Source organism: Orcinus orca, chromosome 3 (genome assembly GCF_937001465.1).
Source record: "Orcinus orca chromosome 3, mOrcOrc1.1, whole genome shotgun sequence".
In the NCBI taxonomy this organism is placed as follows: domain Eukaryota; kingdom Metazoa; phylum Chordata; class Mammalia; order Artiodactyla; family Delphinidae; genus Orcinus; species Orcinus orca.
In genome coordinates this window covers 157,702,989-157,726,092 of record NC_064561.1, presented here as the reverse complement: position 1 = coordinate 157,726,092, position 23,104 = coordinate 157,702,989, and the positions used below count along the sequence as shown (strand labels likewise).

The window sequence follows — 23,104 nt, the reverse complement described above, 5'->3', positions numbered from 1 at the left end:
CCGCCATTCCCCGTTGTCAATTAGCTGCCCGTCATCCATCAGGTTAGGAGGCGGAGTTTGGGCGCTTTCCTGTTGCATCAGCAGGTCCCTCCCGGGCCACGTGGCGCAAGCGCAGTGTTCCTGGGCGTTCCAATCCACCTCTGCCTGGCGACCACTGTCCTTTCCTCCTGACCGAAATTTTGGGGTTTAGTTTTCTCTTAGTGGTTTTCCAGTGTCCGAGGAGAAGGCGAGTAGCCCTTCAGGGAAAATGGGAGACGAGAAGTCGGTGAGTGGGTTGAGTGGATCCTGGAGGCCGGGCTGGGGCTCTCCTGGTACCCGTGTTGCCCAGCCGGGGGAGGGAGGGGGTGGAGGAACCCGAGGGGGGCGATGGAAATCCCGGACAAGTCAGGGCCCCCTTTGGAGAGGAATCTCAAATGGATAAAGCCGGACGGGGCTTAAGATCGTCTCTGGGACCATCCTCTTTTTGTAGATGAGGACACTGAGACCTTGAGTGTCTTGCTCAGAGCCACACAACTAATTAGAAGCCGAGACAATTAGAATCTAGGGCTTCGGACTCCTAGACTAGGGTATGTGGCTCTCTTTCGTCGGGAAGAATGTTGCAGAGCCTCATTTACTTTTAAAACCACCTACGGGTAAAAAGCCCCAGTTTAAGGAAGGGAAAACCAAGTCATCGAGATCTGCCCAAGTTTTGGGTGGTTTATAATAAATGGTGGAGACTGGATGACCCCAGCTGACAAACTCTAGAAAAGTTACACACTTCCCTGCGTGGTGGTGGAGGCATGCCTTATACCATTCATAAATGCTCATTTCACCTCTGGACTTTCCCTTTAGTGTCATAATTTGCTTAGGAACATCTTCCCAGTCCTCTTCTGTGTACCAACTTTTGGGTTGAAATTTTAGATTGCTTTTACGTTGACATATAATATGTAAACTCGCCTATTTTTGTTTTGTTTTCATTGGAAGTAAAGAACAGTTGCCCATCACGATGTCACTTGTTATAGGAAAGGTGAAATGGGCCTCAGGGTTCCAGAGAGATCCATTTTAACGCCCTGGCTCTACTGTTTACTAGCGATGTACAAATGGGAAATTACTTACTTTCTTTGAGCCATTGTTCTCATTTGTAAAATGGAGAGGTATTTAGAAGACAAAAAAAAGTGATGTTAATTTTCTTCATCTTTACCATTATTCCTGTTCATTTAGCAAATATCCATATGACCAAAACCAAAAACATTTAACCAGAGAAATAGAATTATTTCCCTCTCTTTCTGTTTTAAAGCTATACAGGCAGACTTGCAATTAATTTTTACCCTTTTTTTTAAATAAATTTATTTATTTTATTTATTTATTTTTGGCTGCACTGGGTCTTCGTTGCTGTGCGCAGGCTTTCTCTAGTTGTGGCGAGCAGGGGCTCCTCTTTGTTGTGCGCGGGCTTCTCGTTGCGGTGGCTTCTCTTGTTGTGGAGCACTGGCTGTAGGTGCGCAGGCTTCAGTAGTTGTGGCACGTGGGCTCAGTAGTTGTGGCGCATGGGCTTAGCTGCTCCGCAACATGTGGGATCTTCCCCGACCAGGGCTCAAACCTGTGTCCCCTGTATTGGCAGGTGGCTTCTTAACCACCACGCCACCAGGGAAGTCCCTTTTTACCCTTCTTTTCACCTGATATATTTGACTAATTACATTAATCATACAGTATGGTGAAGGCATACAGGTAATCTTATAATCATGTTGGTTAGTACTTGATTAGAATGGACTTAAGGTGTGTTCATTGTTCATCTATTGACTATAAATGAACCTTCAGAGTTCATTAAATCGTGAATACCTGAGTGGGGCAAGTGTTAGCTCAACATGAAATTCGGAGTCATATTTTAAAATTTTTTTATTGTTTTTTAAATTATACAAGTCATAAGTTTTATGAAATTGAAAAGAACAATCAGAATGTCCACAAGGGATAAATGGATAAATAATGGAATGTTATGTGGCAGTAAAAAGCAGTGAAATACTGATACGTGTAACATGGATGATCTTGAAATCATTATACTAACTGAAAGAAGCCAGTCACAAAAAACCAATATTGAATGATTCCACTTATATGAAATGCCCAGAGTAGGCAAAACTGTAGAGACAGAAAGATTAGTGGTTGCCAAGTGCTGGGGAGAGGGGAGAACAGGGAGTGACTGTTCATGGATACATGGTTTCCTTTTGGGGTGATGAAATTGATCCTGGTGATAGTTGGGCAACTGTCTATGCACTAAAAACCATTGAATTATATGCTTTATGTGGGTGAATTTTACGGTACAGAAATATATCTTAATAAAACTTTAAAAAAAAATTCAAAGATCAAAAAAATATATGAAACAAAAGTCCTCCCGTCACATCCCCAGTTCTACCCTCAAAACTCCTTCACTGCTGATGATAACATCCCCACTTAGAGCTGACCACTGTCAACATCTGGGTGGGTATCTTTTTTCCTGCCACTTGTAGGTTTTCTGAACCTAGAAAAATCATCTAACTTTTTAAAATTTAATCTTACCTATAAAATGGGAATAATAATGATAGTCATCTCACAGTGTTTCTGTGAGAATCAGATGTGATTGTGGAGGAACTTTGTAAACTGTAAAACTTTATGTAGTGAAATTTGCATTAGGATGTTTCTATCTGAGCAGTTACAAAGAAGTAAGTCATTTATTTCTGAGAAGATACTCTTTGGAGTATCCCATAATGTGGCTCCGTGTTTCTCGACCTCAACGCTCTTGACATCACAGACTGGATAATTCTTTGTTGTGGGAATCTGTCCTGTGCGTTGTTGGATGGTTAGCAACCTCCCTGGCCCCTACCCACTCTCTTTCTGTTGTACGCACCACACCACACCGCCCTCCCACCTTCCCCCAACTCCCCACCCCCGGTTGTGACAACTGAAAAGGTTTCCAGACATTGCCAGGTGTCTGTTGGGGGCAAAATTGCTTCTGGTTGAGAACCACGGGTAAGACCAGTTCTTGCCATTGGTTGCCTTTTTGCACAGGACTTACTGTAAAACTTTCTATGACTTCCTGGAATTGAATTGAATTGAATTCTAATTGAAGTACACATCTTTATGGTAACTTTTAGTGCTTGCTTCTGTCTAAGCCCTCATCTGTCTTAACTGACAGTGTTTCCTAAAAGGTTTAGTAATTTTCTCTCTCTCTCTCTCTCTCTCTCTCTGACATTTCCAACAATAAGTTTCTGTGTACACCTAGAACAAAATTTCCTCCATTCTCAAAATCCAGCCTGTTGAAATCTTCTCCATCCTTTAAAGTCCTTTAAAGCCCTAACAGTTACTAGTGTCTTACCTTATCTGACATCTGATCAGAGTACTACAGCTGTGTTCTTTTCTCCTTCAGGAGTTTCTCACATATGTATGCCTTAGTTTCCCCAAAGAGATTAAGTTTGCACATGGTAGGGATTGGGTCTTATGTTTGCTTCTTCTACAGGGTTTAAAAAAAAATACTGTGAGCACAGAGGCTCTGGGTAGTACTTGTGGGATGGATGGATATATATTGCATTAGATTTTTTTTTCTGAAAATACTACTGAATAAATTGCATGCTTCTTGTAGCTATATATTTAGTATATGTCCATTTAAACCTGAAGCGAGAGTCATGTGAACAGGTAAAATGACTGAAATTTGAGGACTTGAATATTATCAAGTAACTCTTCTACTTTTTTAGGGCTTGTCTTTATTGTAAGTTGTTAACTTGTCTTTGACAGTGGTGAAATTTTCTAGTCTTTCAAAATCAGATTTCCACTTAAAAAAAAATAGATGCTAAAATAACATCCTCAAAACTTTTCTGGAGGCAGCATGGATGGGTGTCAAATGAGATTAAAATGTAAAACCTTCATGCCTTTTTTGCTTATTTAGGTAGGTTCCAGTGAAGAGAAACGAAAGGAAGGAGGCAAGAAGAAGAACAAAGAAGGCTCTGGGGATGGAGGTCGAGCAGAGGTAAATGTTTTCAGGGCTCTGTCATCAAAGATTGACAGAGGCAGGGAGCTGTCTCAGACTCATCCTATGCGAGATTCTAATTGTTTTCGTGGGGTTTATAAGATGGCACTAGATGGAAAAATCAGGGAGAAGAATTAGGAAATTCTGAGAGGGGGAGGAAGACTTGCAGTTACTTGTTATTGAAAAAGGAAAACAACTGAAGTATGATTGTAAAATAATCTGTGGGATTAGATATTAGAACAAAAGTTGGTGAAAAGAGGACTGTGGTAATTAGTTGCCAGGTCGAATGCTAGCTGTCTGACCATTTCATTCAATGAGACGTTAAGAGACTTGGTGTTTGGGCTTTTACTGACTACAACAGAAACCAAAGAAAGCCTTGTTCCTTCACCCCATTAGCACTGTTTCCAACTGGACCTGCCACTGGAGTTTGGTTTTAAGCCAGGACAAATCTCCTTGCTGCCTCTCAAGTGTAGAGAAAAGGCTTTCAGTTCACCAGGCTCACACTAAAAGGAACTGGCATTTCAAGAGTCATCCCAGAATTGACCTGGCTCCTGGGTCTTGCTTTAGGAGGCAGTTAAGCTTGTCTTCCTACTTAGATTTTGAAGTTGAACTGCTGTGAACCGTGCTTGACTTTTTGCTTTTGTCATTGCAACCGTTTTGTTAGAGACTCTTTAGAAAACGACCAGAATGCAAGACAAAGGAATAGGTTTTTAAGAAGTATGCTATAGCACAGTAAACTGACTTTAAAGAGCTGTTTTTATAAATGTTGCATTGCTAAATTTATAGTGCTTCCACTTAATTTAGGGTAAGTTTGTAGGTGATCAGGAATCACTGAGTGTTGCCGAGAGCCCTGCATAACCGCTTCTGTTGTGTTTTGTCCATTATATCCCACTGTAATTGTGGGGAATTGTTGATTGTGAATTTCAGAATTTGTAAGTAAATAAGAAAATGGCGTATGTTCCCTAATTTCGTTTTTGTACTTTCAATACAAGTAGTACATGCTGTTCTGTTACAGCTTGAGATTTAGCCTGGAAATAGGAAACAAAGGGTATAATTAGAGGACTGTTTTGAATAGAGAATTGTGCATGTGACATGTGGTTGATTATATGTGTTTTAAATGATCTGTCTGGAAAAAAAGTGTACAGTGAGATGTCGAAGACCTTTCTTCCTCCTCCATGCTCCCATCATCTGTGTACTTGTCTTATTCCCCTTCTAAGGGCAGTGGGCAGGTCTTACTCTTCTCTTGCATCCGCAGAGCCAGGCACAGAGAGTATCTGCTCCATGAACGTTGAATAAATTAAGTTTGACACTAAGTTCTGATCAGGAAGTGCCAAATGGACGTGGAGATAAACAGCAGTAAGATACAGAGGGTCATGTGGGTGGGTAGGACTGTAGTGATGTCAGAGTATGTGGGACCAGATAATGTGCTTTGGCCTGAGGGATTCAGAGCAGGGTTGTAGAATGCTAGGCTTTGAGCTTTTAGTTAATTTATTGATGCTTCTTCATTGAGGATTATGGACCCCTGTGACAATTTAATGAAAAGCCCCCAAAGAGCACCCAAATGACTAAAGAAAGGGAAGGACTGTGGTCGGAGGGAATTATAAAGATATTAAGACTTTTCCGTTTAAAAAACTGAAGGCCAAGAAAAAATATGATTGAAATGAGAAGGAAATTTTGTATAAGGGAAAAACAATAAAAGCACTACTTCATACAAGGTAACCTTTGTTTTTATTATTTCTTCCACTTTTCTAAAAAGGAAAGCAAGTGTGTACTGATTATTTCTTCATTTGTTGTCTTGCAGTTGAATCCTTGGCCTGAATATATTAACATACGTCTTGAGATGTATAATAAACTAAAAGCAGAACACGATTCCATTCTGGCAGAAAAAGCAGAAAAAGACAGCAAGCCAATTAAAGTCACCCTGCCTGACGGTAAACAGTTGGATGCAGAATCCTGGAAAACTACACCGTATCAAATTGCTTGTGGAATTAGGTATAAGCTATACCTGTCTGGACCTTCTGTTGTTTGTAGCTGAACTTTTTTTTTTTTAGCTTTCCAAGTTTTATCCTCATAATATTTTTATGTTCCTGTTCAATGTTTTTATTGTTTAATTTACCTTATTTGGGATTTTTAAAAAACCAAAATAATGTAGAGCTTTATAGTCAAGATTCAAAGTTAATATCTGAAAGAGTCAACTTCGGTCTTATTTTACAAAAGATTTTATATAATTAGTTCTCCTACTTTGATCATAAAATGTCACATAACCAAGTAGAGAGTACTTCACCTATTTTGACTAAAAAGTCTTAGTTTTAAAGTTAAAAATGAAGGTAGCTCATCTCAAAATGGGAAAATTAAGAAACTAATATATGAAATATATTATTAAACTATATATGAAATATATGAAACTAACACGTGAAAAAATGTACTATTTTTTATAAAAGCTAATGTTAAAACTTTTGTCGGGCTGGGGAGAAGTTATTTCAGGTAACTGAGAATTAGATGCATACTTTGTAATAGAGTAAATGCTTTCCTAATCTAATATGATTGGGATGAATAGTTGGTAAGTTTATCAAAAAAATGATAAAGTTGGGAAGGCATAAAATGATACATGTATCTTCTACCAAGTGTTGGCAAACTGGTCTTAGCCTGTTTTTGTACAGCTCAAGAGCTAAGAATCGTTCTTATGTTTTTAAATGGTTTGAAAAAAATAAGACAACTAAGAATATGCAACAGAAACCATGTATGGCCTTCAGTCTAAAATATTTATATGGCTCTTTACAGAAAAAGTTTGCCAACCGCCATTTAAACATTTTAACTTAAAACTTGTATATATTCATTTATTCACTAATATGTATATAAGGCCAAAGTTTGGGGGGTGGAGTGCTAATTAAACTTTTACATTATCTTAGCACACTTGAGAAGCCATCTGAGTGCAGAAGCCTTCCAGATTTTTATGTAGTTGTTTCATCCACACCTGACTTGACAGTATCTTTTTAGTGACTTCCCTTTATCAAGCCTTCCCAAACATTCAACTTGGTTTGAATGTAATTCAAACCAAGAAACTGTAATTCCCTCGTTGTATTACTTATATATTTCTATTTATTTATAATAATTACATATTGAGCTGAAACAAATGAAATCATATATGAATTGTCAGAAATGGTTGATTATCATCAATTTCATATTGTTGAACCTAAGACATAAAATAACAAGTGCATAAACAAATTTGGGAACCATCACAGCTGATTCTTGGTAAGCCTACTATGCAACTGGTGGGAGTTAGGCCCACAAGCTATGTATTCGTATATGCCGTGGCCTTCTTACAGAAGGAATGGAATGTTGCTGTTAATCTGACAAGTACTTCTACCTAACATACTTCTGCCTTACTCGTAAGAAAGTTGTAATGTTAAGCAAGTTTCCATGTGAGATCATAAGTGACTAGATAGACCTTTAAATATCAGTTCAGCCTTTCACTTGAGATGTAATTTCGCAGATGAGGTTAAAAGATTCCTCCATTGTTGCACAATGAGACTGTAGCTGTGTCAGTACTAAAATCCAGGCTCCTGTTAGTGCAAGAACTTTTTCTCTACATGCTACCGTATTGTTCTTCAGATTATGTTGTAATTTATCAAGTGGCCCATTGGAAAACTAATTTTCTCTTTTTTTGAATTAAAACTTTTATTGCGGTGTAAGTGTCATAACATATTAGTTTGAAAATATTTGAGGCAGGGAAACTGCTAGACTATTATAGACGGTCATTTCTCTAGCTGCACATTCACACCTATAAGCTGACTAACCTTACTCAATTCTGCTTGAGCCCCGCAGCTTCCTGAACGTCTCCTAACTTATATCTCTGCTTGCATCCATGCCCATTCTCAGCATTTGAAGTGCCATCTCCTCTCCTTTTCTTCCTGTCCAAATCTTTTGATGCTTCGTCCCCTCATTACTTTATGTTTCAAAGCCTGTCCAGACTTCTCTGAACTGCTGCTTTCCCCTCCTCAGAACTCCTGCGACTTCTCCACTTGGTGGGTCTAACATCTCATCACTTGAGGAGACAGTTGTCTTTTGTACTGTGTACTGTACATTTAGATGACATTTTTATCCTTATTATAAAATGTTTCATTAAATAGTATTTCACTTCACCTGTATATTTGTTATAACTAATATCATCTTAGGCATTTGCAGAATTATGAGATTAGCATTGCTTCTCAGAGGAAAGATCTGTTATAGATTTCAAGCAGGATAAAAGCAGAGAGGTTATTTAGAACCATCTCCACCCCCCTTTTTTTCCTTTGGGATCTAAATAGCTTGGCTTTATGGGAAACTAATTTTGGAGAAATTTAAAGATAAACTACTGGAAATTGTTATTGTTTATAACAGTTGCCATGTCTGCTTAAACAAGAAGCATTAAATGAGGTCAAATAATAGTGTTCAGAATTTTCAGCATCTTCTAGTTATATTCTTAGGGACTTTTTTGAATTTTGTCACTTTTTCATTTTATTTCAGAAAGGTAAATGTACATCTATATATAATATACAGGCGTACCTCAGAGATATTGCGGGCTCAGTTCCAGACCACACAATAAAGCGAGTATCACAGTAAAGCATGACACACGAATTTTTTGGTTTCACAGTGTATAAAAGTTGTTTACACTGTATTGCAGTCTATTAAGTGTGCAGTTGTTTGTCTAAACAAAAGTACATGTTGTAGTTTAAAAATACTTTATTACTAAAAAATGCTAACTATCATCTGAGCCTTTGGTGAGTCATAGTACTAACATCAAAGATCACTGATCGCCATAACAAATACATATAATAATAATGAAAAAGTTGGAAATACTGTGAGAATTAACAAAATGTGACACAGAGACACAAAGTGAGCAAATGTTGTTGGAAAAATGATGCCAATAGGCTTGCTTGATGCAGGGTTGCCACAAAAAAAAAACAAAAAAAAAACTGCAGTATCTTCACAGTGCAATAAAAGGAGAGATATGCCTGTATATAATGTTTATTTTCCTGTTCTTGTTCTCAAATTAACTGTTGTGCTGCAGAAAATTCTTTTTTAGAGTCTTGTGTTTTTATACATGTGTGTATGGTTTTTTTTAAAGTCAAGGCCTGGCTGACAACACTGTTATTGCTAAAGTGAATAAAGTCGTCTGGGACCTAGACCGTCCTCTGGAGGAAGATTGTACCTTGGAGCTTCTCAAGTTTGAGGACGAGGAAGCTCAAGCAGTAAGTTTTTATTCAGATTCACATTTGCAGACTTCTCCAGCTTATTACTAAAGCCAACGGGTGGCTAAAGTTGATTGATGTCTCATTGTCATATTTGAAATCTTCGTTTTGTCTTTCATGTAGGAAACATAGTAAAAGTGCTTGTCTTATAAAATTAATAAGTGCACTTATTCAAGTTTATTTTTACTCTGGATACTTCAGTGGGGAAAAAGTGCTGGGAATTTTATTAAAAATTGATTAAGCAAGTAAAAATTGTTTTCTGCATTATTAGTCAACACTTAATCAAGATGCATATATTTAACAAACTCGAGCATGATTTAAAGTTCTCTTCCTACTGGGCAATTGATTTCTGTATTTTTCTTACCTTAAAATGCAGATCTGAAAGCACTGTAAAAGTCAATCTGCATTTGATGGCAAAGTTTTCTCCTTATTTCCCCATGATGGAATACCATATAAGAAGAAGTAAAATACGTTGTTTTAGTGACAGTGGTTTACTTATGTATGTGAATCAGTGGCTTTCAAATGTATTCTGGAGTCCTTAAGTTTTTTATGAGAATTTAATTTTACTTATTATTTATTTATTTATTGATTGATTGAAGTATAGTTAACTCACATTATTAGTTTCAGGTGTACAGTTTTTATGAGAATTTTAAAAATCTTTATTTTGGTACCTTATTAATTAATCTTAAAAACATTGCTTTGGGTATATTCTGTCTCATCTGAATTACCACCTTAAAACCAAGTACTACCTTTTGATTTCAAGGCCCGTATGTGGTCCTTGGTTTTATAATTGTACTGTAAGGTCAAGTTGTACCATCTTAGTTTTGTTTGGGGCCAATAAGAGAAAAGCAGATATAATTCTTAAGTGATGTTCCACAGCCAAGTGGAAGGCCAGAGCCAAGTTCCAAGCCAACTCAGGTATTTTGAGTCAGTTCCAGGGACTGACTCAAAAGATCCCGGGGCCATGGCAGTTAATAAGACAGTCACATTGTGAGTGCCTGTTGTTTTCAGGAAACAAAATCCATCCCGTTCAATTAATGATGCTAAATTTGTATTTTAATTAGTTTGAAAACAACTAAACCAGATAATTTCTAAGGTACAAATACAATTTAGTAATTAGAATCATTTTAAATTATGTTGGCTCTGAATGGAATCACATTGCAATCTATAGATTTGTAAATTTAGGTTTTCACGTCTTGGGTTTATTTATAATAAACTTTATATATCTTTCAAAACAAACAAATTAATTTACAGCTTGTATGCCCAGACTCAAACCATCCCATTTTTCTTTGATTTTCAGGTATATTGGCACTCGACTGCTCACATAATGGGTGAAGCCATGGAAAGAGTCTATGGTGGGTGTCTGTGTTACGGTCCACCAATAGAAAATGGATTCTATTATGACATGTACCTTGAAGAAGGGTAAGTTATGTAACTGGATAAAGAAAAATAAAATCTGAATTACTGTGGGTCCATACATTATTTTTAAAGAGTTCTCAATTAAGGAGGAATGATATAAAACTTACTGCTTCATAGTCACCAAGTACTCCCACTAACAAAACTTAAAGTGTTGTAGTGACTCACGATGTAGTAGAGAGCTCTCTTCTAGATCAGTGGAGGTGGAACCCTAAGCTATGTCGGGAAATAAAATGAAGCTTGGACCTCTCCTGTTCTTTAAACCCGGTTCTAAAGTTAGAGGAATGTTCACTAGTTGGAATGGTCTTCATGATGACCAAGGTCAAAGCCACTGAAAATATGAAAATAGTTTATAAAAACTGTCTAGTTTAAAATTCTTAATAAATAATGCAGGGGTCTAATTTTTTATATTGAAACCCTTGAAGTATTGTAAAGAAAGGTTCCCCCAAGCTGCGGTGTGAGTGGAATGGAATGGAAAGAGATTAATTATATTTTCTTCTTCAGGGGTGTGTCCAGCAACGATTTCTCTTCTTTGGAGGCTTTATGTAAGAAAATCATTAAAGAAAAACAAGCTTTTGAAAGATTAGAAGTTAAGAAGGAAACTTTACTGGAAATGTTTAAGGTAAATTGAACTGTAACATGGCTTCCACTTTTATTTCACTCATTAATGTTACTTATGTAAAGTACATTGGGCTCTATGCAGTGCTCTGTGGTGACCTAAATGGGAAGGAAATCCAAAAAAGAGAGGATATACGTATATGTATAGCTGATTCACTTTGCTGTATAGCAGAAACTAACACAACATTGTAAAGCAACTACTCCCATAAAAATTAATTAAAAAAAATAAAGTAGGGCTTCCCTGGTGGCGCAGTGGTTGGGAGTCCGCCTGCCGATGCAGGGGATACGGGTTCGTGCCCCGGTCCGGGAGGATCCTGCGTGCCGCGGAGCGGCTGGGCCCATGAGCCAGGGCCATTGAGCCTGCGCGTCCGGAGCCTGTGCTCCGAAGCGGGAGAGGCCACAGCAGTGAGAGGCCTGCGTACCGCAAAAAAAAAAAAAAAAATGTACATTGGGGCTTAGTGTACTAAGTTCTTTAGAAAAATTTAACAGTGTTTTTAAAACATGAAATACGTATTTATATTCATACGGTGATTAGATGTACTTTGAATTGTATTTTAGCTATAGTATTTAGAAGTAAAAATTAAAGGATGGTTATTTAAAAAATAATTTTTCCTATTTTCAGTACAACAAGTTCAAATGCAGGATATTGAATGAAAAAGTGAATACTCCAACTACCACAGTCTATAGGTGAGAACATCAAGTGTCATTAAATACCATCGGTGTATATGTCATTTTAAGTCTATGTTAAAATTCCTTTTAATTTATCTCTAGGTGTGGCCCCTTGATAGATCTCTGCCGGGGTCCTCATGTCAGACACACTGGCAAAATCAAGACTTTGAAAATACACAAAGTAAGCAATGTAACTTTGAAGGTGCTATATAAACGTATTTGTATACTAAAGATGTATGTTTAAACTTGCATTCGTTTCTCTTTTCAGCCATTTTTCTCTCGCATATTTAAGGGTGGATTTTTTTTCGTGCTGTCTACTGACTGTGGGCACTACGTGCCACTAGGCTTTTCTTTAACTGAAATTCTCTCAAGCACTGACTGAGTGACTCACCACCAGAGCACACGGGGATGGAGATTTGGAGGATTTACAAAATCACAGTCATGGGCCATCGTGGCTCTAAAAGCTTTGAGACTCACTGTAGGAGTGTGTGCTCTTGCCTTTTGTATGTCTAAGGTAGTAATTACCCAAGTTGTTCTTTTTTAACCAAACTAATCCTGCCAGTCAGATTTTTTTTTTTTTTGGCTGGTTGGTTGGTTTTCCATTTTTGCTAAATCATCTTGTGGGAGATGCCCCTGTAGTCAGTCGTGTTCGTGGAGTTGTGGTGTGAGTGGGTCTTGAGGGCAGGGCAATTTCAAGGGCATTAAGCAGCCAGCTTTGTGCTGTGGAATGAGTACAGCCACCCTAGCAAGCCCTCAGCAACTGAGATGCTTACTACATGTGCACTTTTTGTGCCATTTTTCTTGTCATAAGGACTAAATATGAATTTGACTCATGATGTGACTAAGAGAGAAAACGTCTAACTCTTAAAATAAATGAGATATTTAAAAATTTGGGGACTTCCCTGGTGGCGCAGTGGTTAAGAATCTGCCTACCAATGCAGGGGACAGGGGTTTGAACCCTGGTCCCAGAAGATCCCACATGCGGTGGAGCAACTAAGCCTGTGCGCCACAACTACTGATCCTGTACTCTACAGCCCCCATGCTCCGCAACAAGAGAAGCCACTGCAATGAGAAGCCCGTGCACTGCAAGGAAGAGTAGCCCCCGCTCGCCACAACTAGAGAAAACCTGCGTGCAGCAACAAAGACCCAGCACAGCCAAAATAAATAAATTTATTTTTCAAAAAAATTTGAATATTATCTCATGATTATTCCTTCTTTTCAGAATTCCTCCACCTACTGGGAAGGCAAGGCAGATATGGAGACTCTGCAGAGAATTTATGGCATTTCATTCCCAGATCCTAAAATGTTGAAAGAATGGGAGAAGTTCCAAGAGGAGGCTAAAAACCGAGATCATAGGAAAATTGGAAGGGTATGTTTAAAAGAATAATGATGTGTGTAGACTGAGTTTTCTTTATTTTCATTTGAATTGAAATTGTATTACGTACCAGGAATTTACTTCTGCAGAGATGCTGTAGCTTTCAGTAATTATTGTGCTGTCCTGTGAAAGCTGTAAATTACTTATTCAGTGTCCACATTATCTTTCTAGAGTGTGTTCAGTACCGCACAGAAGTTCATTTTGACTACTCCTTTTATTGAGAACAAATGCTGATGACCTACATTTTTCTTTAAAAAAAGTATAGCAGCATAGCAGCATTTCATAGAGCTGGGAGATGCTTTAGAAATCCCCTGGTCTCACTGACTTATTTTAAAGATGTGGAGGGCTTCCCTGGTGGCGCAGTGGTTGAGATTCCACCTGCCGATGCAGGGGACACGGGTTCGTGCCCCGGTCAGGGAAGATCCCACATGCCGCGGAGCGGCTGGGCCCGTGAGCCATGGCCGCTGAGCCTGCGCGTCCGGAGCTTGTGCTCCGCAGCGGGAGAGGCCACAGCAGTGAGAGGCCCGCGTACCGCAGAAAAAAAAAAAAAAAAAAAAATGTGGAAACTTAAGTCCCAGGAAGATTCATCTGCTTGTTGCCCAAGATGACATAGCAAGTCATTGATGGATTCTGTAGTGTCCTTTTCTTTATTCTTCTACCCCTGACTGTTTTCTAAGCTGTCAGTTGGGTTTGGTAAAAATACTCCCTTCTAGAAGAGTGTTTACTCTGTGCTGGGCGTCAGGTCACGGCTGTTAGGTTGTGAAGTTTGAGCACAGGCAGCATCCACTGTCCTGTGCTGCTGACTGCCTGAAATAAGATCCAGCAGGAAGGAGGCCAGCAACAGTTGGTGGGGTCCCTCCCTGAGGAGTTGGGCATTTGGTGGGCAAGAAGGTAGGAGGGTGTGCCTCTTTCACCATGACCCAAAGTTAGCCAACTTCTTCTCCATCTTCTCTTTCATTATCAGTGTCTTTTTCTCAGTCTCCTTCCTGCTGTTCTTACTTTAAAAAAAAAAAAGAAAGAAAGAAAGGAAAAAAGGGAGGGAGGGAGGGAGGATCGTTGAGCTTTGAGGAATTAAGACTCTGAGAGCCCCTGCTGTGCACAGTAGAAGAGAACTAAGACCCTTGCTCCGTGTGACTCTTGGGTAAACTTGACTGGATTCGGGAATGTAACAGTCAGAGAATATACTTGTGCTAAGTGGCAAAGCACCTGCAACACCAGAAATGTCAACATGTTTTCCTTGATTTGGGAATGGCACCAATTAAAATATGAAGCATCATGACCATACTCTGAACTCAAGAACCCTGAAATTTGTGTTGATATTATATACATATATAAACTTTCTTTTGCTTTTGTTTTACCCAGGACCAAGAACTATATTTCTTCCATGAACTCAGCCCTGGAAGTTGCTTTTTCCTGCCGAAGGGAGCGTACATTTATAATACACTTATTGAATTCATCAGGGTAAACCATATTCATTACTTTCTTCTGTAGATTTAAGGCATAAGTTGATTTTATTAAATAAGATCTGCCAAAGGGAAAGATAATCTTTTGTTTGAGAAGAAACATTTCAAATAATAAATGAAAATGGACGTATGAGGTCTCATAAAATGTTTAAAAAATTCTTTCCTTCTAATACATGATCTTGTCCACATACGTGGGTGTGCACGCATGAGACAAGCTGGTGAGCCTGCAGTGGGGCCTGTAACCCTTTACACAGGAGCTCTGTGGCTTTCTGACCGTTCATTTGTATTTTCCTAGAAAAAGCAAGTTAATCTTTGCATTGCTTTTTTTCTTTGTAAACTATGAAGTGTTTCAAGCATACATTTGTAGAGAATAATACTGCCAAATTCTCTGTACTCCCACCTAATTTAACACATAACTACATTGGACTATATTTGCTTCAGATTTTTTAATTGAGGTAAAGTAATACATATATAGTAAGGGGAAAAAAAACTCCCCTTTGAGAGCCCTTTCTGATCCATTTCCCTCCTTTCCTAGAAGAAACTACTGTTTAGAAGTTAGCATGGTTGGATTCTTTTTGTCCATGTTATTTTTACATCTACCCCATAAATATGTACCCTAAATTATAGTGTTTGTTTGTGTGCTTCAAACTTACGTACGTGAAGTCTCATTGTATATCAGTCTGCACTGTGATTTTCATTTTAGATAGGTACAGATCCAGTTTGTTTCCAGTTGTTACGTATTAGTCTGTCATATAACTACCACAGTGTTCATTTCTTTACTGGGGGACACTGATGTAATTTCCCATTCTCCCATATTACCAGCTGTGCTGCAGTAGCCTCCTTATGCGCATGTGCAGGCGCTTCCTCTTTGGTGTACACCTCCAGGGGGAGCTTCTAGATTATAAGGTGTACATCTTGAACTTTACTAGATAGTATAAAATTGCTCTTGAAATTTTTACTTCCACCAGCAGTATAAGCATCTATTCCTTACACAGGCATTGTATGTGTTTTCTAACAGAGTGAATATAGGAAACGAGGATTCCAGGAGGTGATCACCCCAAACATCTACAACAGCCGACTCTGGATGACCTCGGGCCACTGGCAGCACTACAGCGAGAACATGTTCTCCTTTGAGGTGGAGAAGGAGCTGTTTGCTCTGAAACCCATGAACTGCCCGGGACACTGGTATTCTGCAATTTTGAGTTTCTAGCAAAGATTTTCTTGCAATCAGTCCCAGATTGTTTTCCCTCCTTTGAAAGTATTTTGTGAAAAACAAATTATGTAATCAGAAGAGTATTTAAATGCATCATCATTGTGGTGTTGTAACATCTTCTGTGCCCAGCTAGATCCTCAGATCTATAGATAGTCAAGAATGGAACTGGGGTAGCAGCAGTGAACAGGCAGAATACAGAACAGGGGCGACTGAATATGGGGCACAGCAGTTTTTTGTTTTTTTTTTTTTAAAGAAACATGTATCAAAATCTACTGCTGATGAATTGACCTCCTTAGAAAATCTTCCTTGCCTTGAGGCCGCTCACTTTCTATCCTTGAAAGTTGGGTGAAGAGCAGCGTGGCGGCAGACTAGGGAGAGCTGTGGCTGTAGGTGGCTGAGTTATCGCTCCTAGCACTGCTCCCAGTAGCAAGACCTCAGGGGCAGAGGGCTGAGACAGAGGAGTCTCCACGAGGGGACTAGCTTGTAGGTCAGGGAACCAAGGTCAAGTTCATTCTTAGTTTTCCCAGATTCTTCAAAGTTTCTGAAGCACTTTCAGACTAAGAGGGAACTGAAGCACTTTTGAGAGCAACAAGAAAGTACAGACTTTAGTTTCTGCTGATATAAATGATTTGTATATAGCTAAGATTTTCTTTAAAATATGAGCCTTAAAGGCAGTCCTCAAATTAATAGAGATTGAGCACAAGGCTATGACTCCAGACTTATGGGAATACATTTTTTATTTTCTCTTAGTTATAGATGGTTGTATTATAATTTATTTGCTACTTTATTCATGCAAGTGCTTACACTGTTGTATGAAGCCCAGACTTTGAAAAGTGTTGTTTGTGTGAACAACTAGAACCAGTAGCTTTTTGACAGCCTTCCTTATAGTATTAGAGAAGCAGTTTTATTCTTGTGAAATTAAATATCAGTGGATTTTACTTTTCTGTTTTCTTTAGCCTTATGTTTGATCATCGGCCAAGATCCTGGCGAGAGTTGCCTCTGCGAGTAGCTGATTTTGGGGTGCTTCATAGGAATGAGCTGTCGGGAGCGCTCACAGGACTCACTCGGGTACGAAGGTTCCAGCAGGATGACGCTCACATATTCTGTGCCATAGAGCAGGTATGAGACACTGGGGTGAAACACTTGGAAAAGAAGTGTCACAAAACTTGAGGAAAATTAATGACCACTGTGTCCCTGTTTGTTTTTTTTTTTTAATTTAAAGATTGAGGATGAAATAAAAGGTTGTTTGGATTTTCTGCGTACAGTATATAGCATATTTGGGTTTTCTTTTAAACTGAACCTGTCTACTCGCCCGGAAAAATTCCTTGGAGATATTGAAGTATGGAATCAAGCTGAGAAAGTAAGTGGTGATTTTCAGCGTGCTTCAGTATTATTTGACTGAAATTGGCTTGCGCCATAATGTGAGAAAGCAAAGCCTCTTTAAATGGATAAAAGCAAAAGAAAATTGGAAATGGTTTCTAGGCTTGTATAAGCTAGTTTTATTTCTCTATGATTTTGTATTTTAGAAATGGTTGACTGTTCTTTTAGTCATCAAGCTGTAACCTTTAAAGGGGTTTGTGTATGAGTATGTCTAGGTGGACAAAATGGTAAAACAAAGAATAGTGACACATGAAAGTCGTTGTAGTATTTTTAGTCTCAGATTAGGCTGGAAGAAGTTGCATTTGACCAGAAGTTAAAATCATTTTGCTTTCTCCTTAGCAACTTGAAAACAGTCTGAATGAGTTTGGCGAAAAGTGGGAATTAAATCCTGGAGATGGAGCTTTCTATGGTCCAAAGGTCAGTACCAAAGTCTATTTGCGAGTAATATGTCTTTCATTTTTGCGTGAAGAAGAGATTACTTTAAAATAAGTTTTAAAACATTCAACCCTAATACAACGCAATCTTTGCTTCTTAGATTGACATACAGATGCAAGATGCCATTGGCCGGTACCACCAGTGTGCAACAATCCAGTTGGATTTTCAGTTGCCCATTAGATTTAGTCTCACTTTTGTAAGGTGAGTTTCTAGTGCCTGCTCTGAATATTCTTCTTCAAGGACATATAAAGGAAGATATATATGTATATAAAATAAAGCAAAACGAATCTTTTCTTTCTAGCCATGATGGTGATGATAAGAAAAGGCCGGTGATTATCCATAGAGCCATCTTGGGGTCAGTGGAAAGAATGATTGCTATCCTCACTGAAAACTATGGAGGCAAATGGTAATTTTTGTCACTGTTTCCTTCTGTTTTTGTCTGGACCGTGTAAATTGACTGTCAGAAGTGTCTGCTGTCCAATTTAGTTATATGATGGAAAGGAGGAATGATTCTAGTTGGTCACTTCTAATTAAGGATAAGTGTTCACTAAAAAGTAAGGAATCACAATCGAAACCCAAACTTTTTAGCTCTATGAATGTTTGTTGTGAGTAATTATTTTTATTTTAGCACTTGATTTGTTTGAATATTATATAAATGCTTTCTAACTAGGAATTATTATTCAGTAAGAAGCTTATTGTTTTGATTGCTTTTCAAGTAACTTTGGGAATTTATAAAAGTTTGATGTTTTTGTCTGAGTAAACAAGAGTAGGCTTTTAGCAATACTTTGTTCAGTGTTGCTGATCATAATAAACAAGTATTTTAGACTCTGTAGAAGCCAAGATTTTTTTTCTTTTGATTGAAAGTACAGACTCCAAACTGATCATCATTTTTGTGTCCTATTTCTAGAAGCTTATGTTTCTACTGGCAAGATATAAGCACATGACTTACATTTTATTTTCTAAACAGCTTTATCTGGGCCCACATTTTGTAAAGGCAGTTGAAAACAGCACATGGTTATAAAACACCCATTTTGTAGAGCCTGACAGACTACACTGTAGTCATCTCAGTTTCATGTTTAATTTGGTTGCTTCAGACATAGGGTGGGGTGGCAGTGTCATACTTGTAAATGAAATAAGCTAATCTTTTAGTTATATTTCATGAAATCAGATCAAATGTGGGCAGTATTCTCTATGCACAGTCTAGAGAATAGGGGGATCTTCAGATAACTGCTCTACGAAACCTGTAGTAGGTGGGGGAAAAAGCCCACAGTTTGGGTAGAATTTAGTGCCTACTCCAGCCTTTTCCCTAATGTAACAAAACAACTTGAACATAGAGGAGTGACCAAGAGAAACACTGGCCTGATGTGCAGCATGGGGAGGGGTTAGACACCTGAAATACCTGAAAGGCAGAATTGAGGATGGGGTCACCTTTTAATAAGTAGTGAAAACACACTCATTTTTGCCAAGTACCATCACCAGTTATTATCGGTTCCAATTTGTTGAATCCTGCAAAGTGAATCTTGAATAAACTGAAGGTACAGTCTTTGTCCCCCAGTGAAGAAAAAGTAATAAAATAACACCTGGACAAAATAACTTTTTGAGTAAAATAACTTGAATCACTAAGTGTTTCTTAAACTACGTTAAGCCCTCTGGCAGCAGGCATATGGTGTTCTGTTACCTGATGCGTTGAGTTGTGGGCTGTAGTCCCTGCCCTCTGTTTGCTTTGCTATATCTGCTTAGCAAGACAAATCTTAGTTACAGGTTTTCCTGATTTAGGGTTCGTTTTCTCCTCCTGAATCTCCCTTTAGTCCTTTTTGGATATTGAAAAAAAGCCAAGTTTTTTAAAGTGGCCCTTGCGTGTTTCAGGAAATGGTACTGAAGAGTAATCTAAGAATTGTGCCATTCTTGTTAAGGAAAGTGCCCAAATCCACATTAAATGTTTTTAATTTCTTCTAAAGGCCCTTCTGGCTGTCTCCTCGCCAGGTAATGGTAGTTCCAGTGGGACCAACATGTGATGAATATGCCCAAAAGGTAATCCTTAAGTATGACTTACTTTAAATTTAAGAGCTGTAGCTCAGCTTTTCAATCTCATAAACTACGTGTATTCTTGGTAAATCAAGCTGCTTGCGATATAGAGAAATGTTTCTATTTTCAGTCTTTGGTAAGCCTCAGTAGATCATATTACCTCTTTAATGCTTTTTTATGTGGTTCCATGGTTAGTAGACTTAATTTAGAGAGTGCATACTTGTAGTTTTTAGTTTTTAGCATTAGTAAATAGCAAATGCTTCAGTATGACATGTAAATTCAAATGCATAGTGCAGTTTAAACTGCTCTTTGACTTCAGTAATTTTGCTTTGTTTCTAATGCACATTTCTTTAATTTGAAACTTTTTTTCAGGTTAATGGCATGACAGAGCAATGTTTGCCTTACCTACCAAAAAGCTACCTTACTAACAGATGTACACGTATCCATTCATACTTCATACCTTAAAGACTGGAACACTCTGTTCTGTTATAGCAACAATTTCATACTAAGGAATTTCAAATTATCAAAAGCTGATATTAAAAAAAGCATTGTTTCATAACTGGCAAAGTAATAAATTGGCTAGTTAAAACACAAAAATCTAAATATCAATGAATAACATTGTAACATCAAAACCACCATGTTTTCAGGTCATCAGAATAAATTGCACTCGGGTCTCAACTGTCTTTAAGAAATAAATGATCATTAAAACAGCTGATAGGCAAACCATTCAAGATATACTGTGTTCCTATTACTGCACATAGTAGTTTTAGTTAGAAATGATCAGAATCAGCTATGCTCCATGTTTAATGAATTTTACTTTATTGTATTTGCATTAAGAAAGCTCACACAGTAGGAAGAAAGTCTGTATTAGTTAACTCACTTTTCAACTGGAGATAGTACTGACTTTCTCCTTTCCATCTGGGGGTGGAGTAGCGTTTAGAATTACGTGGGGTGGATTTTGGTTATATTGAGTGGACGGGAGGGTGAGCACTGCTATTGCTACTTAATGACTAGAGACCACAGTTGTTAAACAGCCTAAAATTACCAGGCTTCCTCCCCAATTACAGAATAGCTCAACTCACATGTGCAGAGGACTCGTGTTAAAAAAAAAAAAAAAGACACTGGTGCTTTATTCTTTAAAATAGGTTACAGTTGAGAGTGAAGTCTTATCCTGGCACTCTAATAAACTAAGTCAGAACCCTTCTGAAATTTGCATACTTATAAAATCCAAGGAGGTTCATTGGTTAATGATCACTAAGGCACAACAACCTATTAGTGAAATAAAAATGGTTCATTCAGATCTTTTTGTCATATTAGTGGTAATTGGTTGTCAGATGGATGGAAAATGTAAGCTAGTTTATTTAATTTAATTCACAATTTATCTCTCGAGCAGAGTATATAGTTTTGTAGTTCTAAGTCACAATAATATATGCTTCAGTATATCTGTTAACATTCCTTTTTAATGCTGGCATGATTGTCCAAATTGTTTGTTAAATAAAAATATTTAAGATCAAAATATAATTCTGATTTTAGATCTGAAGAACCCTCTATCTCTATTTAAATAGGTACGGCAACAATTCCACGATGCTAAATTCATGGTGGACATTGATCTGGATCCGGGCTGTACGTTAAACAAGAAGATCAGAAATGCACAGTTAGCGCAGTACAACTTCATCCTAGGTAAGAAAGGAGACTCAGCAAAGAAAACCTGCCAACCTTTAGGAAAACTTGAAATGCTGAGACTTAGGCTGAAGAGAACTGCGGCCATCAGTAGTTCTTTCCAGTCCTGATCTCAGACTGTATGTTTGTTCCATTGATGTAACAAAGAAACACTTTGGTTTGAAAAAGAGTACTTGAAAGGTTTGTCTAAAAATCTCCCCTTCACCTCCTATTTTTTCATATGGTGAATTTTTATTAAGTTGGCTGGATTAAGTGACTTGGTAAACACAGCAGTTCTAGTCATTGCAAAATGGTGAGTTGGGGTTTTTTGTTTTGTTTTTTAATGACTAGATTTGGTCACCTGTACATTTTAATGAATCAGAAGCTACAGGGTGGATTTCTGTTCCAATATTCAATAGGAGTCCTTTCACCTAACAAAGCTTTGTGGGTTTTGGTTTAGTTGTTGGTGAGAAAGAGAAAACCAGCAGCACCGTCAATATCCGTACCAGAGATAACAAGGTGCACGGAGAACGTACTATTTCTGAAACCATCGAGTGGCTCCAGCAGCTCAAGCAGTCCCGCAGCAAACAGGCAGAAGAAGAATTTTAAGGAAGAACTTTGCCCAGATTGGCTCAATGGAAAAGGATGAGCATGTTTCCATAACAGTAACTTTGTACAATTGAAAACATCAGCTTCTACTGACCTTGGAATCGTTTGGCAGAGTCCGCAGACATGAATGCAGGATCAACCATGTTTGACCTAGACAGATTTTAGAAAATATGTATTTGAAGGAGTTAATTAAAAGTGACACAGTAAAGTGATTTTATTCATTAAATTTCTGAGCACTGGAATAAAAACATGAGGAATGCTCTGATGTAATGTGGAAGAATGTTTTTGTAAATTTAATACAGCTAAAATAAATTTTTTTTCAAATTTGATTAATGGAAAAGAAAGATTAGAATTGGATTATGATCTAGAAATAAAAACTTTTATTCACATAAGTTTCAACTGCTCTGTCCCTCGTGTCCGTACAAACCTACCTGGAACAAATGGCGTGATTCAATACTTATCTTTTATAATACAAATGATGTAAGTTGGGTGGAGGGGTAAGATCTGTAGTGTACTGCTGTTCTCAAACTGGGGTATGAACCAGGTGCCTGCTTCTTAGTCACAGGGTGACATCGTGTAGGAATGTCACTTAACTGTTTTGCGATGCAAACCTTTTAAAACAAATTAAAACCAACCATGAAGCTAATTTAGAGTAGATTTGCACAAATTTTTAAGAAGAAGGATGAGTCTTCAAAGAAATGCATGTTCATAGATGTAGAGAACAAACTAGTGGTTACCAGTGGGGAGAAGGAACAGGGGAGGGGCAATCATAGGGGTAGGAGATTAAGAGGTACAAACTATTAGGTATAAAATTGGCTACAAGGATATATTGTGCAACACAGGGAATATAGCCAACATTCCATAATGAATATAAATGGATTATAACCTTAAAAATTGGGAATCACTATATTGTACACCTGTAACTTATATAATATTGTACATCAGCTACACTTCAATTAAAAAAAAAGAAATGTGTGTTTATGGCAGACTGTTCTGGGCCATAGAATCCTTTATACAAATTCCCTGTTGTCTCATAAAGGA

The 23,104-nt window shown here is 38.0% G+C and overlaps 1 protein-coding gene across 1 annotated transcript; it reads left to right on the top strand.

The window, feature by feature from the left end:
- Positions 1–56: 56 nt before the first annotated feature.
- Positions 57–22,455, top strand: TARS1 (threonyl-tRNA synthetase 1). The gene is made up of 19 exons (XM_012531646.3): positions 57–265; positions 3,890–3,970; positions 5,772–5,962; positions 9,078–9,201; positions 10,502–10,623; positions 11,122–11,239; positions 11,858–11,922; positions 12,007–12,085; positions 13,127–13,273; positions 14,642–14,740; positions 15,761–15,927; positions 16,912–17,074; positions 17,178–17,315; positions 17,675–17,752; positions 17,871–17,971; positions 18,072–18,176; positions 19,729–19,801; positions 21,361–21,475; positions 21,915–22,455. Exons 1-19 carry the CDS (start codon positions 248–250, stop codon positions 22,061–22,063), a joined length of 2,133 nt encoding a protein of 710 aa, XP_012387100.1. The 5' UTR covers positions 57–247; the 3' UTR covers positions 22,064–22,455.
- The last annotated feature ends 649 nt before the right edge of the window (positions 22,456–23,104 follow it).